This window comes from Anopheles arabiensis, chromosome 3 (assembly GCF_016920715.1).
Source record: "Anopheles arabiensis isolate DONGOLA chromosome 3, AaraD3, whole genome shotgun sequence".
Taxonomy (NCBI): domain Eukaryota; kingdom Metazoa; phylum Arthropoda; class Insecta; order Diptera; family Culicidae; genus Anopheles; species Anopheles arabiensis.
Window position 1 is genome coordinate 36826428 of NC_053518.1, and position 15115 is coordinate 36841542.

The window sequence follows — 15115 nt, forward strand, 5'->3', positions numbered from 1 at the left end:
TATTTCTGTTTTAGAATATTTATGATTACATCAGTTTCAACATAAAAAAGGCTTAATCAACAAAACGTATTTGTAATCTTGATGAATAAAATTCACAAAAATGAGTTCGATTATGTTATTTTCATTCTTAATTTTTATATGAAGCTTTTAATTATAACAAAAGCAACCAATTTATGTTTTACTTTGTTTCTATTGTGCTATTTAAAAACATGTACGAAATTTAAATTTAATCTTTTTTAAACGTCATTACATTCTCCTTCGAATCGCCCTTTGTGCGATGTTTACATCTGCAGCGGTAGACAGTTCCACAACAAACAACAAAACAGCGTGGTCCTACCAGAGCCGGCGTGATTCGCCTTTTGATTTGCCTTTCATTTCCAACTGTTCTAACCTACCATGCCGAAATTAGCAGAAGTAAGAACACGGCCGTAACTATTTCTTTAACCAGCATTAACAAATGTCCCTGCTTTCCACCATTTCCACTAGCTCACCGGTGATGAAAACTCCGGCGAAAGTTCGCGCACATTCGTGTTCGAGGACGAGGGCCACACGCTGGGCAATGTTCTGAAAAGCATCATCTGCAAGTAGTAAGTACTGGCCGGCATTGGTCGCTTTGGTAGCAGAAAAATGTCATTTTAAATTTCCTTTCCAGCCCTGATGTGAACTTTTGTGGCTACACCGTCCCGCATCCGGCCGAGAACAAGATGCACTTCCGGATACAGGCCGCCAAAAGTGTTCGTGCAATCGATGTGCTGCGGCGTGGGCTGGAAGATCTTGAGCGGGTATGTGACCATACGATAGACACTTTCGAGGCGGCAGTGGCGAAGTATCACGAAAAGGAGTCGAAATAGTCTCTACTGGTTGGCTTTTTAGCGGGTATCTTTAGCGGAGGAAGCGAATTGATGATTACGCGAGCAAAGTGGAACATTTATATCTGTTTATTACATATTTTACATTAAAATATAGCACCAGGGCAATCTCCCCAGTTGCTTTGTTTCGGATTTAATAAAAACCATGTAACAAAAAAAGATTTATTCATACCACGAAGTGTTGTTTATTCACGAGAACGTCGAACTGGCGGAGGGGGTTGTACTGTATTTTCAAATTGTAAGATCGATAGTTTAGCATTTAGCTCAGTTATAATGCGCAACACATTTGTCGGGTCGCTTTTAGACTCATTGCGCTCAAAAATATCATGAAATGTTCAACTACAATTACGCAAAACACAGTCCCCGTAGTATTAGAGGAAAAAATAAAATAAAATAAACACACATTCGTTCGATAGTAAATGTTTGTGCGAATCCGTGAAATTAAGCTTCACAGTACCATCGCAATAATCAGTAAATCAAAATGCAACTGCAATAATATCAAGCAACGAATACAGCTCAACGTACAAATTATCCATTTAATTCACACACGCACACGCACGTTCTACCCAAATCGGTGTACGAACGTTTTTAAAACCATGTTGTGCCGCCACTACATACTTCATATAGGGGGGGGAATAGAAAATTGACTCATTTTTCCCACCACCAGCGAAAACAAAATTCATATGCAATTATTTGAAAAATAATATAAAATGCCTATCTCTAGGATAATGACGGTGGTAATGCCATCGTAGTGCAAACCATTCACGAAGCGAGTTGCCATAAACAACAGCAAAGGGTCTGATGTGAGTGTTGTGTTTGTCTGTGCAAAGTAGGAAGAACAAGTACTCACGGAGCTATATAGAGAAAGGGGATCACTCGGAGATCTCTTCGCACAACCCAATGCCAACTTTAATTACCAACACCGGCTAAACAACACCTCCTCCACTCCACGCTCCAGGATCGGCTAGAGACACTTACACGCTGAAAGAGAATTGCTTCCTGCGACAGGGTGGGTGGTGGTCGGTTGATTATCATCGACGGTGAGTGTGTGTTGGATGATGCGTCGAAAATCGTGTACAGTAATGATTTGTAGCAACAAAAACAAGGAGGCAAAAGCGAGAGCACAAGTTAGTTAGGATAGAGGGATGATAATGGATTTGGTGCACTGAAAAAGACCCTATATAAGCCCTGAAATACTACCCATTAGAAGGGAGATGCAGAAGGAAGATAAGGACACACACACAGCTGGTGATAGTAGCAGTATTGGATGAGCTCCCCGTCGTGATACAGCGATGATTGAAGTACATTTCTCTGCCACATTTGGTGAGTTGCTGGGAGAAGTGGACGTTGATTATTGTTTTCTTTTTTCGGGTTTACCGTGTCGTCTGTCTGTCTGCTTCTGCTGCTGCTGCTGCTGAGTCCATTTCGCGTATCCTTTCGGTATTTGTACAGATCAATCCACCCTTGCGTTCCAACAAAGGGACTCCAATAAGGTGTACGAACAACGCGTTCGAAAGGACAGTTGTGCTTAGTTAGTGTTAGTGAAAGTGATACATTAAAATTAAAGTATGATGTTAACTGGTAGCATGGTACATCAAATCAATAAAAGCAGTGTAAAATATTGCACAACTGCCATAATGCGAATAAGGTCGCCAAATTTAACTTATGATTGAAAAAATAATCGAAGAAAATGCTCCATTATCCCCCGTCTTCGTTGTCCTAAACTATTCTCACATCCTAAAGTATTTACCCACCAAACAGCGTGATAAATCGTCTACCTTTACCATGCTACTGGCCTCTAGCCTCATTCCCTAAGCAAAGGAATGCCTATCTAGAAGATGACCATGGTTAGACACTTAATTGTTAAATACCAGTACATCTCATTACGATTAAGGGATAAAAAGGGGGAGAGGGGTGGGGATTGAAATTGCGCGTACTCTGTGCTTTTGCGCCCCTATTTTTTCGATACAACCATACACTGTGTCACGATTTAATACTTCCTTTTTCCTCCATTGTTGCGGCCACCACCACCACCGCCGCCTCCGTTTCCACCATAGCTGCCACGGCGGAAATTGCCGCCACCGCCGCCGCCACCACTGGGGCGTCGGCCACCACCACCACCGCCACCGCCGCCGCCATTCCGGTGCAATTTGCCAGAATATTTACCCGACGGTGGGGTGTACATTTTCTGCGACCCGGGGCTCGGTTTGCCCTGCTTGGGGCCTTTCGTATCGCCGGCCGCTTTACCATTGCCATCGAACGTGATCGGAGCGTGGCGTTTGTTGCCGGCCTTGGCCGATTCCTCCTGCTTCTGTTTCGGCTGTTGGTTTTGTTGTTGCTGGACGGTGGACAAGGGAGAGAGAGATGGTTAAAAGATTATTATTGACATGTACACATTGGTAAAAACTGCACAGGATTGTTTCTTACCGCTTTCTTGCCTTTCGGGATAACCCAGGACAGCTGTACGACCGATTTGAAGCTTGGCGGCGAATGGAACAGATCGCGAATCAAAGTGCTGATGTTGGAGGTGGTCTTGAGGGCGGTCACTTTGATTTGATTCTCTTCCGATTTCATTTCCTCCGCCGTTTTGCCCTTGACGGCTTCCTGGAGCTTCTTGATGTATCTGAAACACGCAGGGAAGATGGTAAGAAGTTAATGCAAAATGATTCTATTGAACATCCAATAATCCCCTTTGGATGATAGCACTGTCAGGGATTAGTAGTTGAAGGTCGCTCCACTAGGAAACACGACCACACTCACCCCTGTGTACCACGCGCCAAATATTGCAGACGCGATCGGAAGTCCTTCAGCTTGGCCGGATTCTCGGGGAAGGTTAGAAAATCGACCGCCTGTTTGCCGAGCGTGTGCAGTGCGTACAGCAGACATTCGGCATGCGAAAACTGGAACGATGGTGTCTCATTTAGGTCGGCATCGAGCGGCGGCAGTGGCATGTATTCCTGAAACGTACAAAAACACGAAACAAGCGTTTATTGGCAACTCGGCAAATGCTTGTGTTTTGTTTGCGTACCAGTAAAACTTCATAAATAGCTTCCACCTTTTCGGCGGGTTTCTCCAGCGTCCCACAGAAGCCCGACATCTCCGCAAACACCTTCAGCAGGCGCAGCTGTGTCTGGTGCTGCTCATCCGCGGCACCGATCAGGCTCCATACGCTCGGTCGCAGAAACTTCTCGCACATGAACTTTACGAACTGGGTCGATTCCACCTGGGACTAGTGTGGAAAACATTAATAGAAATGATTGAACTTTGGACGTTTTACTTCCAGCTAGCTTACCGAAAAGTATGGCATGGCTTCGGTCGCACACTGGATGAACCGTTCGACCGTTTCATCGTCGGATGCCAGCACACCGGGATCACTTTCCAGGTCCGCCTGTTCGGCGGCGAGCGTGACCAGCTCCACGTGTCCGGGAAGCGTCTTGCTGAGCTTCGTTTGGTTCAGGATGGACATGCACAGATGGAATTCGTCCGAGCTTACGTCCTAAAGGAAAGACAAAAAAAAGGTCATTATCAATTCATTGGTTACACTTCCACCCGATAAGCGACTTACCAGTGTTATCTTTTTCACTTCAGCAATGATAAAATCTTCCACCGCCTTCGTCAGTATTTGGGGTTCAAGTTTCATGATTTTGTTGTTAATGAACTGGAAGCTGCGGAATCGCGTCGTCTCGTCGCCGCCCACGATCTGGCTGAAAATGCCAGTCAGCGTCCCAACCGCATCGAACTGAAATAGGGTCGAATAATATCGTCAAAATTAACAATATTTCTACCAAAAACAGTCATTCCCATACCTTTGCTAAGGTTAGCAGCGACTGATGCACCTGCAGCAGCTCCGTCGAGTCTTCGGTAATGAGCAATTGGGCCAAAATGTCGCCAATTCTTGGCGTATGCTCGGTCGTCTCACGGCATAGCTGTGGCAGATCCTTGATTGCCTGGCGTCTGATCTGTAAAATCCCGAGTCGAAATGTTAAAACACTCCTCCGAATGTGCTTACGATGTCGCTGAACATTTCTTACCTGCGTGTCCTCATCCTCGCACAGGTCTAGCTGACTCTCGATGGCAAGCTCAGCCAGCCCGGGAAAATGCTTGAAGAACTTCCCAATGAACTGGGACGCGAGACGCTTCTCCTTCGCGGAGCCCTTTACCGCATCCAAAATTTCCTTGTATTCCGCTTCGTGCTGTGGCAAAAAAAAGAACACAACAATCAAACCGATTTAACCACAAGTGTAAACAAATTTTTCCCGGCACCATTAGCAGAGCGGGTGAAAAAAAAATGACGGAAGCACAACCAACCTCGCCGATCTTCTCCTTGGCGTCACTCAAGATTTCATAGTTTTTGTACAGCTTTTCTATTCGATCACCGGTGTTATCCATGGTGCGGTCGCTTTTGCTGTCTCTGTTGTATGAAGAATTCACCAAACTTTACTGAAAATATCAGTAAAAACTCGGAAAAACGCACAAATATTCACTGGTATGAAGTTGAAAGCAAATTTCTGTAATGTGTAGGCAAACGTGAGTGTGTGCGTGTTGGTTTGATGTTGGGATTGACAAGTGGTCAAAACTATCATGTCGATAGAATCCCATAGTTCGTGACAAGCGTTTACATCACAGTACTTGAAGAGTTTGGTATATTTTGACCATTTGGTTAGAATGTTCGCCCACTGGTGCACACAGTTTCGGAGTTGAACAACAGTTTCGAAAATGCAATTTAAAAAAGCGGTTAATAAAGATTTCTGGAATGTTATATGCCAAAGCAAGAAGAATTGTCGATTGCTTCTTGTTGCAGAATAGACATAACATTAGTGATGTGTTCGGGAGAACGCAGCTATGGTTCCATTTTGTTTCCGACTAGACAGGTTCTCGTTTCGCCAATTAAGAATCGTAATCGTGCGAAATCATTCGATTTCGTTTGGAATCGTCCGAAATCATCGGGAACTATCGGATTCATACGGATTGTGGGGGCCTATCGGAATCGTATTGACTGTTTAAAATCGTTCAAAAACATTAAGAAACATCCAACACCATTATAATCGTTGTTATGAACGTCCAGAATTGTCCGTCACCGGCTGGATCCGTTCAAATCATGCGGAATCGTCAAGAGCCGTTCGTAATCGTTTAACTGTCGAACCATCCTGAACTATACTGAGCCAACATGCCACTTCTATGCCTTTTTTCCAACTCCGCTTGGAGCCGCTAAAGCTTGGCTGTATTAGAAATGCAACAATTTCTTATTCATAGTTTCAACAACAATCTCTTCTTTAGACTCCAAAGCCACACAGTTAACGCAAAATGAATAAATTTCATTATTTTATTAGTTGATTATTTAAATATTTTTGTCAAAAACTATAGCTTCTAAAATTTACTTACAATGAAAATGAAGTATGAACAACACAAAAAAGTTTTTTAAGGAAAAAATAAGCAGCATTTTAAAATAATAGGCGTTACAACGAGAGTTACGGGACAGCTAATCATTTTCATGATGGTTGTCAGAGCAGAGCCAGTGTCGGATTAAGTCAAACGATGGCTCTGAGTGATCACACGAAAATATGCTTTACTGAAGTGTTCAATGGAAGGTTGTTGGAAGGATTATCACCCAAAGAAAGATTGAGTGGTACATTTACTGAAGAGCGGGGATTGGTTCCTTTTTTTGAGGCCCTTGAAATGCGCAGGGCCAGGGGCGAATTAAGCAGTACGCAAATTAAACGGCCGTGGGGGGCCACGCGGTTTCGAGGGGCCCTGAAAAAAAAGAATCCACCCCCTTTCACACGTAAAATAATTCTCAATCCTTCTCTAGTTTATAATTTATTATACAACTTCTCACTCGACACTTCAGAAAGGCCTACATTCTTGTGACCGCGTAGCGCCTCCAGTCCAGTGTTAATCTTCCAAATTCGCAGAGCCAAGTAGCGATTAGTGATTCCAACTTAAATTGTGTTGTATTTTTTTCTCTGAATATTCTAGAACAAATTGATTATTGTCCTTTAAACTCTGTGCAGCGACGACGAACGGATGTGTGGGCCACGCAAAGGATGCGGCCTTGTGAATCAATCCCGATGGAGCAAAAGGCACAGATTCTCTTAGTTGCAAAATCCGAATGGTTTGGTTTATTCAAATTCAGTGGTTTTTTTACCCCCGGAAGCCCATACAATTTTAGGGTGTTAGTGAATCCTTTCCGAGGATAAATAGTACATAAGTGTACGTATTATTTATTTATTTATTTATTTATTACGATACAAATATCTGCCTCAGAGGGCTAAATATAGGGAAACTTACTGACTAAAACTTAAAATTAATGATAACAAACAAATACTTAAATCTAACTAGACAAACATATACTAGACAGCAAGCAATTTGTAACACAGCCAACACAAGTAAAATGAAAGAATTAGGATGGGGAAACAAAAAGGGAGTCAAAGAACTGAAGGAAGAGGGGGCGAAGGGATTGAGGGGGAATATGAAAATGAAACACACCAGAGGCACTGTTGAAGCGATGGAGGGATCGAAAAAACGGATCATTGGTGCCATACAGCGTTCTTCTCGACGGGATTTGAAGGAAATCGCGGCGTCGAAGAAAGCGAGCAGGCGCGTACAGCGGTATTCTGTTAAGAAGTGAAGGACAATCAATCTCGTTCCGAAGCAAACCACTGATAAGCAAAGCTTGAGAAGCAGAGCGACGATCATGCAGTGTCATCAATCCAAGCATACGGCATCGGACTTCATAAGGGGGAAGAGAAGCATCCGATTGCCCTAAAAGACGCCTAATGTCAATACGGGTGAATCTGCGTTGAACACTTTGAACCCTTTCAATCCATACCGAGCTGACTGGGCACCACACAGTGCTAGCATATTCTAAAATAGGGCGGACTAAGCTACAGAAAAGGGCTTTAAGGCATATAGGGTCACGCACATCATTTGCCATAGTGAATAATTAACGAATAATTATGAGACAACACATTTAAGTTCCGAGAGAAAGATATACAAGCACATTTATCGATACATAGGGAGAGAAAGTTAGCAGAACACCAAAAGGAGAAGGAATTTAACAGACATTGAAGAGAGACACATGAATTAGAGTTAGTGATAGGACAGTGATTAGGACTGACTATCCTGCTATGGTAACAATAAGTCACTGAAAGCCAAGCTCACTTCACTAGTGGGTACAGGCAGGCGAGTATCCATTTTCTAGTGTAGGGTGATCGCGCACTTCGCGAATTTAACAAGTTTGCCACACTCACCACAGGATCATTAATCGCGAGCGTTACAACCTAGTTCATTAGATTTTATAGGTAATTCAATTAGGTACTTGTATCGTTCTGTTGGTAGAGGAATTGCCGTATGGCTAGTTACAATTTAGCATATGAAAGTAGGACAATGGAGTGGTGTCTTGGTGTCGGTGAACCTACTTCTTCTCAGTCCTTGTAGGTCGTCCGGTGTCATACAGATGGCATGGATATTTTGACACGGAACTGTAGTGAAATCGTTGTATAGCTGATACAACTCGTCATTATAGCTGCTCTTACGTACTTTTTCGGCACTTTTTTGTTATTATTAAACCCAAAAATTTAAAATCAAAGTGGCAATGTGTCCCGTACTAGACGAAACTTGAAACGCTGTTAGGTAAGGGGGATATCCTCTTGATTCTACAACAGTACACAATCGTATGTTTGGGTCCTTGAGTACATATGGATGTTGAGTCCTTAGAGGCATATGTAGAGTACTGCTGATAGGTGCCTCGCGTTGAGGTCCAAAATCTAATCTAATTTAGTATTTCTTACTTACTTAAATCATGTTTAAAAATTAGCTAAAAATTAACTCTACTGTGTTATCCTGCTGTTACTTATACCAGCTTGGTAGTCACTGAACGCACTCAGATTCTTACGATCTCGATATCTTCGCAGACCGTTAGGTTATACAAAGATCCCCCTCTCATCCTTGCGGTGATGAAACCCCGCACATTCAATACAAAACACCACAAACGACCGTCCTGTATTATCTTAACTAGTCACAATCTAAAAAAACATATTTTTTCTTTGTGGCTTTGGCACACACACACTGGAGGAAAAGCGAGCCGATGTGAAAATGAACCGACGAGATTGCACTTAACTTTCCTTTTCCACATGCAATTTCACTAACAAACACTAGCCAAATTGTGAACGGTGCGGTTTGTGTGAAAGTTTTTCTCTCTCAACCTAAAACCCAAATAACTTTCCACCCCGGCGGAGCTTCGCCCAAGCCACAAACCAAAGTGATTTCCCTCACAGCGCCGTACCGTTTAACTTCATCGCGCGGCCGTAGTTTTCTCCCAAACGCAACTGCGGGCACTAATATGTAGTTCCCCCTGTCCTCTCCCCTTACGACCTGCCTGGCGAGCTTGATCCATAAAAAAGTGGACGAAAATTTTATGCCTTTATTTTTATTCCTATATTAATTTACTATCGCACCGCGGCGAGCAGCAGTAGTGGGACGAGGGCGGGCGGTGCACTAGAAAAGCTAACCGGCTCGGGTCGTAGATTGACGGCCATACGTCTAATGAGGCGGGTGCATGAGATGGCCGTGCCGCGTGCGCGTAGCAGTGAGTGGAGGAAGATACTACGAGATATTATCGCGCTATTAGCACCGGTTTTCGACCATTTGCCAGACTCATCAAAACAATAATCATTAGAATAATGTCGATGGTTATTGCGCGTATTTGTTGATTAATTTGATTTTTACACTTGCGCAGCCGTCTTGTGGGCGTTGTAGGCAGTCTGCCAGTGGGCAGTGAGCATTGCCGCTTTTTGCTCGTTTGAATCGCATTGGTTAGGTGGGTAAGAAAGTAAACAATCTTTATATCAAGTAGATTAAAAAACCACTTGAACGAACGTCGTCTTGCTACTTCAAATGCATGCGCCTAATCCTCTTTTTGTGCAGTCAAAATGTGCACAAAGAACATTGGGCTTTACAATTGCACACGCAAGGGATGCGCATGGCGACACCGAAGTGCGCAATAAACCTACGCAAAGAAAGCACCCAAGAATCCGTCACGATGACGACGGTACGCGACAGGTGATTATAAAACCATCAAAATCAAAACACCACTTCAAATGCAGCGCACACTGTGTTGCACACCCGCCCAGTGCCCACCGTGCTGATAATTCCACTTCTCGACGAGCGATCGCGGTCACCTCGGCGTGTACGTGTGTCTGTCTTGCGCATTACCGTCACGCGTTGAAGCTCTCCCAAGGGATGATTGTCGATTTTGAGCCAGTTGTGAAGGAGAATTTATGATCCTTCTGCTAGAACACCCCCCCCCCCATTTTGTACGGTGTCACCACACGACAACGGTGACAACGGCCGGTACACTGCACGGCCGAAATCAAACCAACCCATTGCGCACCGTCCAACCAGGCGGCATGTTTGTTCAACCATACGCCGCAGCGACTGTAGTGCGTGCCGGTTCTAAGCCATGCGTAGGCACTGCCATGCTTCTTGGTTGTTGCTTTTTGTACGCAAATAAAACCTAGAGCCCTTGGCACACAAAACCGATGAGCAAACACAAAGGTTAACTACTATCAGCGCGTATAGGCGATGCGGCTTGTTATTTGACGGATTGGGGGAGGTAAAAAAAGACGAACGAACGAACAAACATGGACGAATATAGAGCGATGCATCCATGCTCAATTCTTGTCACATTGACCTACACTGGATTTCAGCTTGTGGTTGCTAGAGCGCCCTTTAATTTAGGCTGCAGAATGAAGTTTTGCTTATCTAATTTATTTTTTTTTATGTAAGAATCGAGCAAGGATATAAGAGACCCTAAGGAAACCATTCGTTACATTTTTGTAAAAAAAAAATCATTGATGGATGAATATTTATTTTGGAATAATTATTTATTTTGTAAAGAGCAAGAGAAAAACTAATAATTAACCATGGATATCGTCTATTATTGATTTTTCTACATTGAGATTAAATAACGCTTGCAAACATATAAACTAAGGAATTCAGAGACCCATTTAGCCAACAATCTCTGTACTGCGCTATTGTTCGTCCTACTATTGAATAGGCTTGTGTCATATGGTTCGCCGAGCAACAATAGAGGATAGATACGATTGGAGCTATTCAAATATTACACGTATACTAATTTATCGCCATGGTCTCATAGTGTCTCCTGTCCTTCTTATTGAGCTAGGTGTTCACTATGTGGTCTAGAATATTTAGAACATAGACGTGAAACTTATCAATGTCTCTTCTTACATAAGTGACTTTGTGATTCCATTAATGCACTCTCTTTGCTACCGTATATTAATTTCATTGCACCTTCTAGGCTACTTAGGCCCAGACCATTATTAGTTGCTGGCTTCTCTTCCACAGTGTTCAGCTATAAGGACTAACTATCCTCGATGGTTAGATTCTATAACGTTTTAGACAATAGGGTAGATTTTAATATTGACATTAAAGAATTAAAGAGTATGTTACGTAGCACCTTTTGACCAGCATTAATTAGTTTCTAACAGGATAGGAATAAGGAATTTGTTTTAAGTGTGGTTATGTAGGCTCGTTGAAGCCAGATGACTTAATTAAATAAATAAGAAATACGAAATAGCGAATTATTTCATTTTTCGTTGGATTCTGCGATATTTTATAAAAAAATAATACGACAACATTCTGGACATCTTTAGGATATGTAGCCGAAATATCAGCCAAGACCGTTGGAAAGGGATCTTTTCCATCGACTTTCCCTTTTTTGATTCCCTTAAAAACTCTGCAAAAATTGGAGGGACGTTTGGAGGATTGGTATTCTTCGATTATACGGGTTCCATCTCTGTGAGTTGTATTTGGACCTGCCGAGACTAGATAGAGCTAAAAGATCGCCAAAACCTCTAGGAAAGAATAGTGGCTTTGACATTATCACTAATCGCAAGCCACTGAAGTACCTGCTTCGAGGTGCACTTGGTGCTGATCTTTAAAAATAGCTATCGCTTACTTTGTGGAGAAGATTAAGTACGTTTTTCCCTACCAATCATTACCTTCCATCCATTGAGCAAATGATTAAAGTTTGCAAAAATTATACATTATTGTCTTGACTCCTGATCTAGCAACTTCAAATAAATTAAAAATAGGTTTGGGAAAAGATGACTTAGTGATCGCAAAAATAAAAATTTGAAAAATATGTCAATTTTTAAATCCATCATCCATCAGTGCTCAAATAGTTTGAAGGATTTATTGCTATTTCATTTCCGACAAACATATTTCTATAACACCGTAAGCAATTGAATTTACTTCAGGCTTTTCCGGGGAATGTTTCTTTCAGGGTTCAATGTATATGAAACTTACGAATCACTACTTTAATCAGCAATCAAATGTCGGCATTGCTATTCGAAATTTGAGACACCCAGAATCGTGTCGGATCGAAAAGGATGTGATTAATCACAGCATCACTCCTTATAAGAATCGAACTACGTCTGGCCTTAAAAGGCTTAGTTTGTTTGCCGTTTTACCATTTATCTGCATCAAAATTAGTACTCCAAAAATTTAACGATGTTCTTTAATTTCTCATATTTTTAAAACTGCTATCCCTATTAAGCTCTAACATAGCTGCGGGCATTTATGAGTACACTGAATTTTGAAGTGTATTTCTTTTATCTTTCCCCTATGAGCTGACAAAGAGCTAACATCTGTTTAAAAAAATACATGTAAATTGGTACTTAAAATATCTCAATTAAAAACAAACAATAAAATATATGATGATTCAAATAGCCTGTAGGAAGCCATCTGCAGCTAACGAGTCGTGCTTTGCCGAAAAACTGGTATAAACTGTTCGTTCATATCGGTCAAAAATGTATAAAAATTAATAATTGATTTACTTAGTAAATCCAGAGTTTCTCTCTGGTAATAATCTTTTGGCATCTCAATCACAACCTTACAAAGCCATTAATTACAACTGCTTTTCTAAACAATATTTCCTTTTCTGCGCTTACACTCGATCATTCTTATTGCCCTCTGTTGATCTAGCTTAGTCACATGCAGTGGCGGATTAACACTGGACTGGAGGCCCTACGCGAGCACACGAATGTAGATCTTTTTGATGGGTTGAGAGAGAAGTTGCATGAAGAATTTGAAACCAGAGAAGGATTGAGAGAAGGAAACTTACTAGTAAGCGGAGAGTACGTTGTTATTCTCTGGGCCATTTGAGACGTTGAAGCCCCACACGGCCGCTTATGTTGCGTACTGCTTAATCCGTCCCTGGTCACATGGCTTACTTCTAGAAAAGCTTAAAAATGGCTGCCTTCAAATGGGAGATAAAATTATAAGAAAAAAGTCATAAAATAGCACGATACAATCAGCCTGCCCAGCGCCATTTTAACTTCCTGACAGCTGACAATGGGCAATGGAAAAATATCCTTCACAAAATTCACCCTAAGCGCACCTTTTTCACCTGTACGTGAAGAAAGCGACCGACAGGTTCCATTTTGACCATGGTGCATCGAACGCTAACCGATTGATCGTAAAAGCCGTCTTTTAAAAGAACGTACCCTATCTTTCCATTTGCCCTTTTCATCGATGCCCCAGCTTAGTGGTAGGATCGAACGTGGAAAAGGTAATTTCTCGTTAATTGGACCAACGATCCGGAGTGGCATGTCCGCTTCGAGAAAGCGGCTAAAAGAACTTTTAAGATAGAAGTAAGAAGGAACAAAAACGATCTCCAGCATAAGAATGTGTTCTGCTCATCACATCTTGTGCGTGTATGTGTATGTGTTTGTGTCATGGGAAAGCGAACTGTTCCCAAAAACCTCGGGGGTTAGCTTCTGTTGGGCCGGTTACAGCTGGCTCAATTATCGATCCACACACCGTCTCAGCGTCGTGTATTGCAACGGCAACGGTCATAAATTCCAACGGAATACATATCTTCGTATTTTATTAATTGTTCCATCCTGCTGGTAGGAAGTTTTTTGCTGTCTTTATTAACGAAGGATCACAAAATGAACGATGCTTTGCTGGAGCTTCCTAAGATCAAACCGCATTGCCATATTGATAAATGCACTTGTTAGTTGTCTTGCAATTTTGTCATTGTAAAGTTGTTTTTGAACGATTCAGAATTTATAGCGCACTATCAATAAGTTAAAAGTGTTTTCTGAACGCTCAAACCCAAAGTATAAAACCGAAACGCTTCCAATGGATGGAGGGCAAGTGAATGATCATCGCTGTAGAACCACGTCCACATTAACGTCCTGCACATTGCAATGGCGTTCTAGGAACCATTCCAAATTGGAGCGAGTTGTAAATTACTCTAGGAAAAGTTTTATATCTTTCCCGCTTCCCTCCTATCCTACTGCTAGCACGATGCTTCCTCGAATGGTTGTCCGCTTCTCGGCACTACAAGTGAATTTGGTTGTTTTGGTCAGTTTCATTTGGAACCATTTCAAACGTCACGATCTCACTGGACGCTATCGGACCATCGGACCGACCGACCGACCTCTTGCCGTTTCATCGAAAAACATAAAAGATGCCATCAACAATTTAATGAAATGCGGATTCTCTAGGAGCCTGTACACATTTTTGTTCCTTCTATATATTTTTTTCGTCTATGCTACACAAACTAAAGCGGCAACGGCAGTTAGTAGAGCTTGAGGAAGGAATACAGAGGAATACAGCTAGACCGACCATTCCCGGATTCATGGAAGCGATCGATCAGGAGGTGCGGGAGGTGCCATAAAATGGAAGTCTTCAACAAGCACATCGTGTCTTGGAGAAGAGGTTGAGAAAGAAACACCTAAAAAGAAGGGGAAGAAGTGTCCAAAGCAACTCTCCCGTTTTTTTATGTCTTCATTTGCTACGGAATAGGGACAACCGTCCGAGCAGCAGACCAATCAACATTTGCCGTTTTCAGCCATGCTTTTGATCTTTTTTTTGCCTTTTTCATACTAGAATAATTCTGCCATACGATCAGATCCGTTTGATCCGACAAAACTCCAGCTCCACCGATCGAGCTTCATTTGTTCGGAGGCCCGATTTACCCGCCAGGCGATCGAAATGGGGGTTACGGGTGTGTGCTCGACCGATTGGTATCTTAATTAACTCGAACTCCGTTTTGGCGTTTCATTCGCTGCGTTATGTCTGGCCGCGGTGGCCCCGATTGGCTTAATCAGGATATGGTTGAGCGAAGATCAACAAATGATCAAAATATAAGAGATAGGACAGTCCGGTGGATGAAAGTGCTAGTATTGTTTGATATTTTTTATTGAAATAGCATT

General features: G+C 42.3%; 2 protein-coding genes across 2 annotated transcripts; one reads left to right on the forward strand and one right to left on the reverse strand.

Annotated features, from left to right (window-relative positions):
- Positions 1 to 284: 284 nt before the first annotated feature.
- On the forward strand, positions 285 to 1040 carry LOC120902319 (probable DNA-directed RNA polymerases I and III subunit RPAC2). The gene is made up of 3 exons (XM_040310986.1): positions 285 to 414; positions 487 to 587; positions 653 to 1040. Exons 1-3 carry the CDS (start codon positions 397 to 399, stop codon positions 849 to 851), a joined length of 318 nt encoding a protein of 105 aa, XP_040166920.1. The 5' UTR covers positions 285 to 396; the 3' UTR covers positions 852 to 1040.
- LOC120902318 (apoptosis inhibitor 5 homolog) lies at positions 1031 to 5421 on the reverse strand. Its single transcript, XM_040310984.1, has 9 exons — positions 5178 to 5421; positions 4901 to 5062; positions 4676 to 4828; positions 4435 to 4608; positions 4162 to 4365; positions 3898 to 4098; positions 3630 to 3826; positions 3297 to 3492; positions 1031 to 3207 (listed from the first exon to the last, which is right to left on the reverse strand). The coding sequence occupies exons 1-9, from the start codon at positions 5256 to 5258 to the stop codon at positions 2860 to 2862; spliced, it is 1716 nt and encodes a 571-aa protein (XP_040166918.1). The 5' UTR covers positions 5259 to 5421; the 3' UTR covers positions 1031 to 2859.
- Positions 5422 to 15115: the final 9694 nt, after the last annotated feature.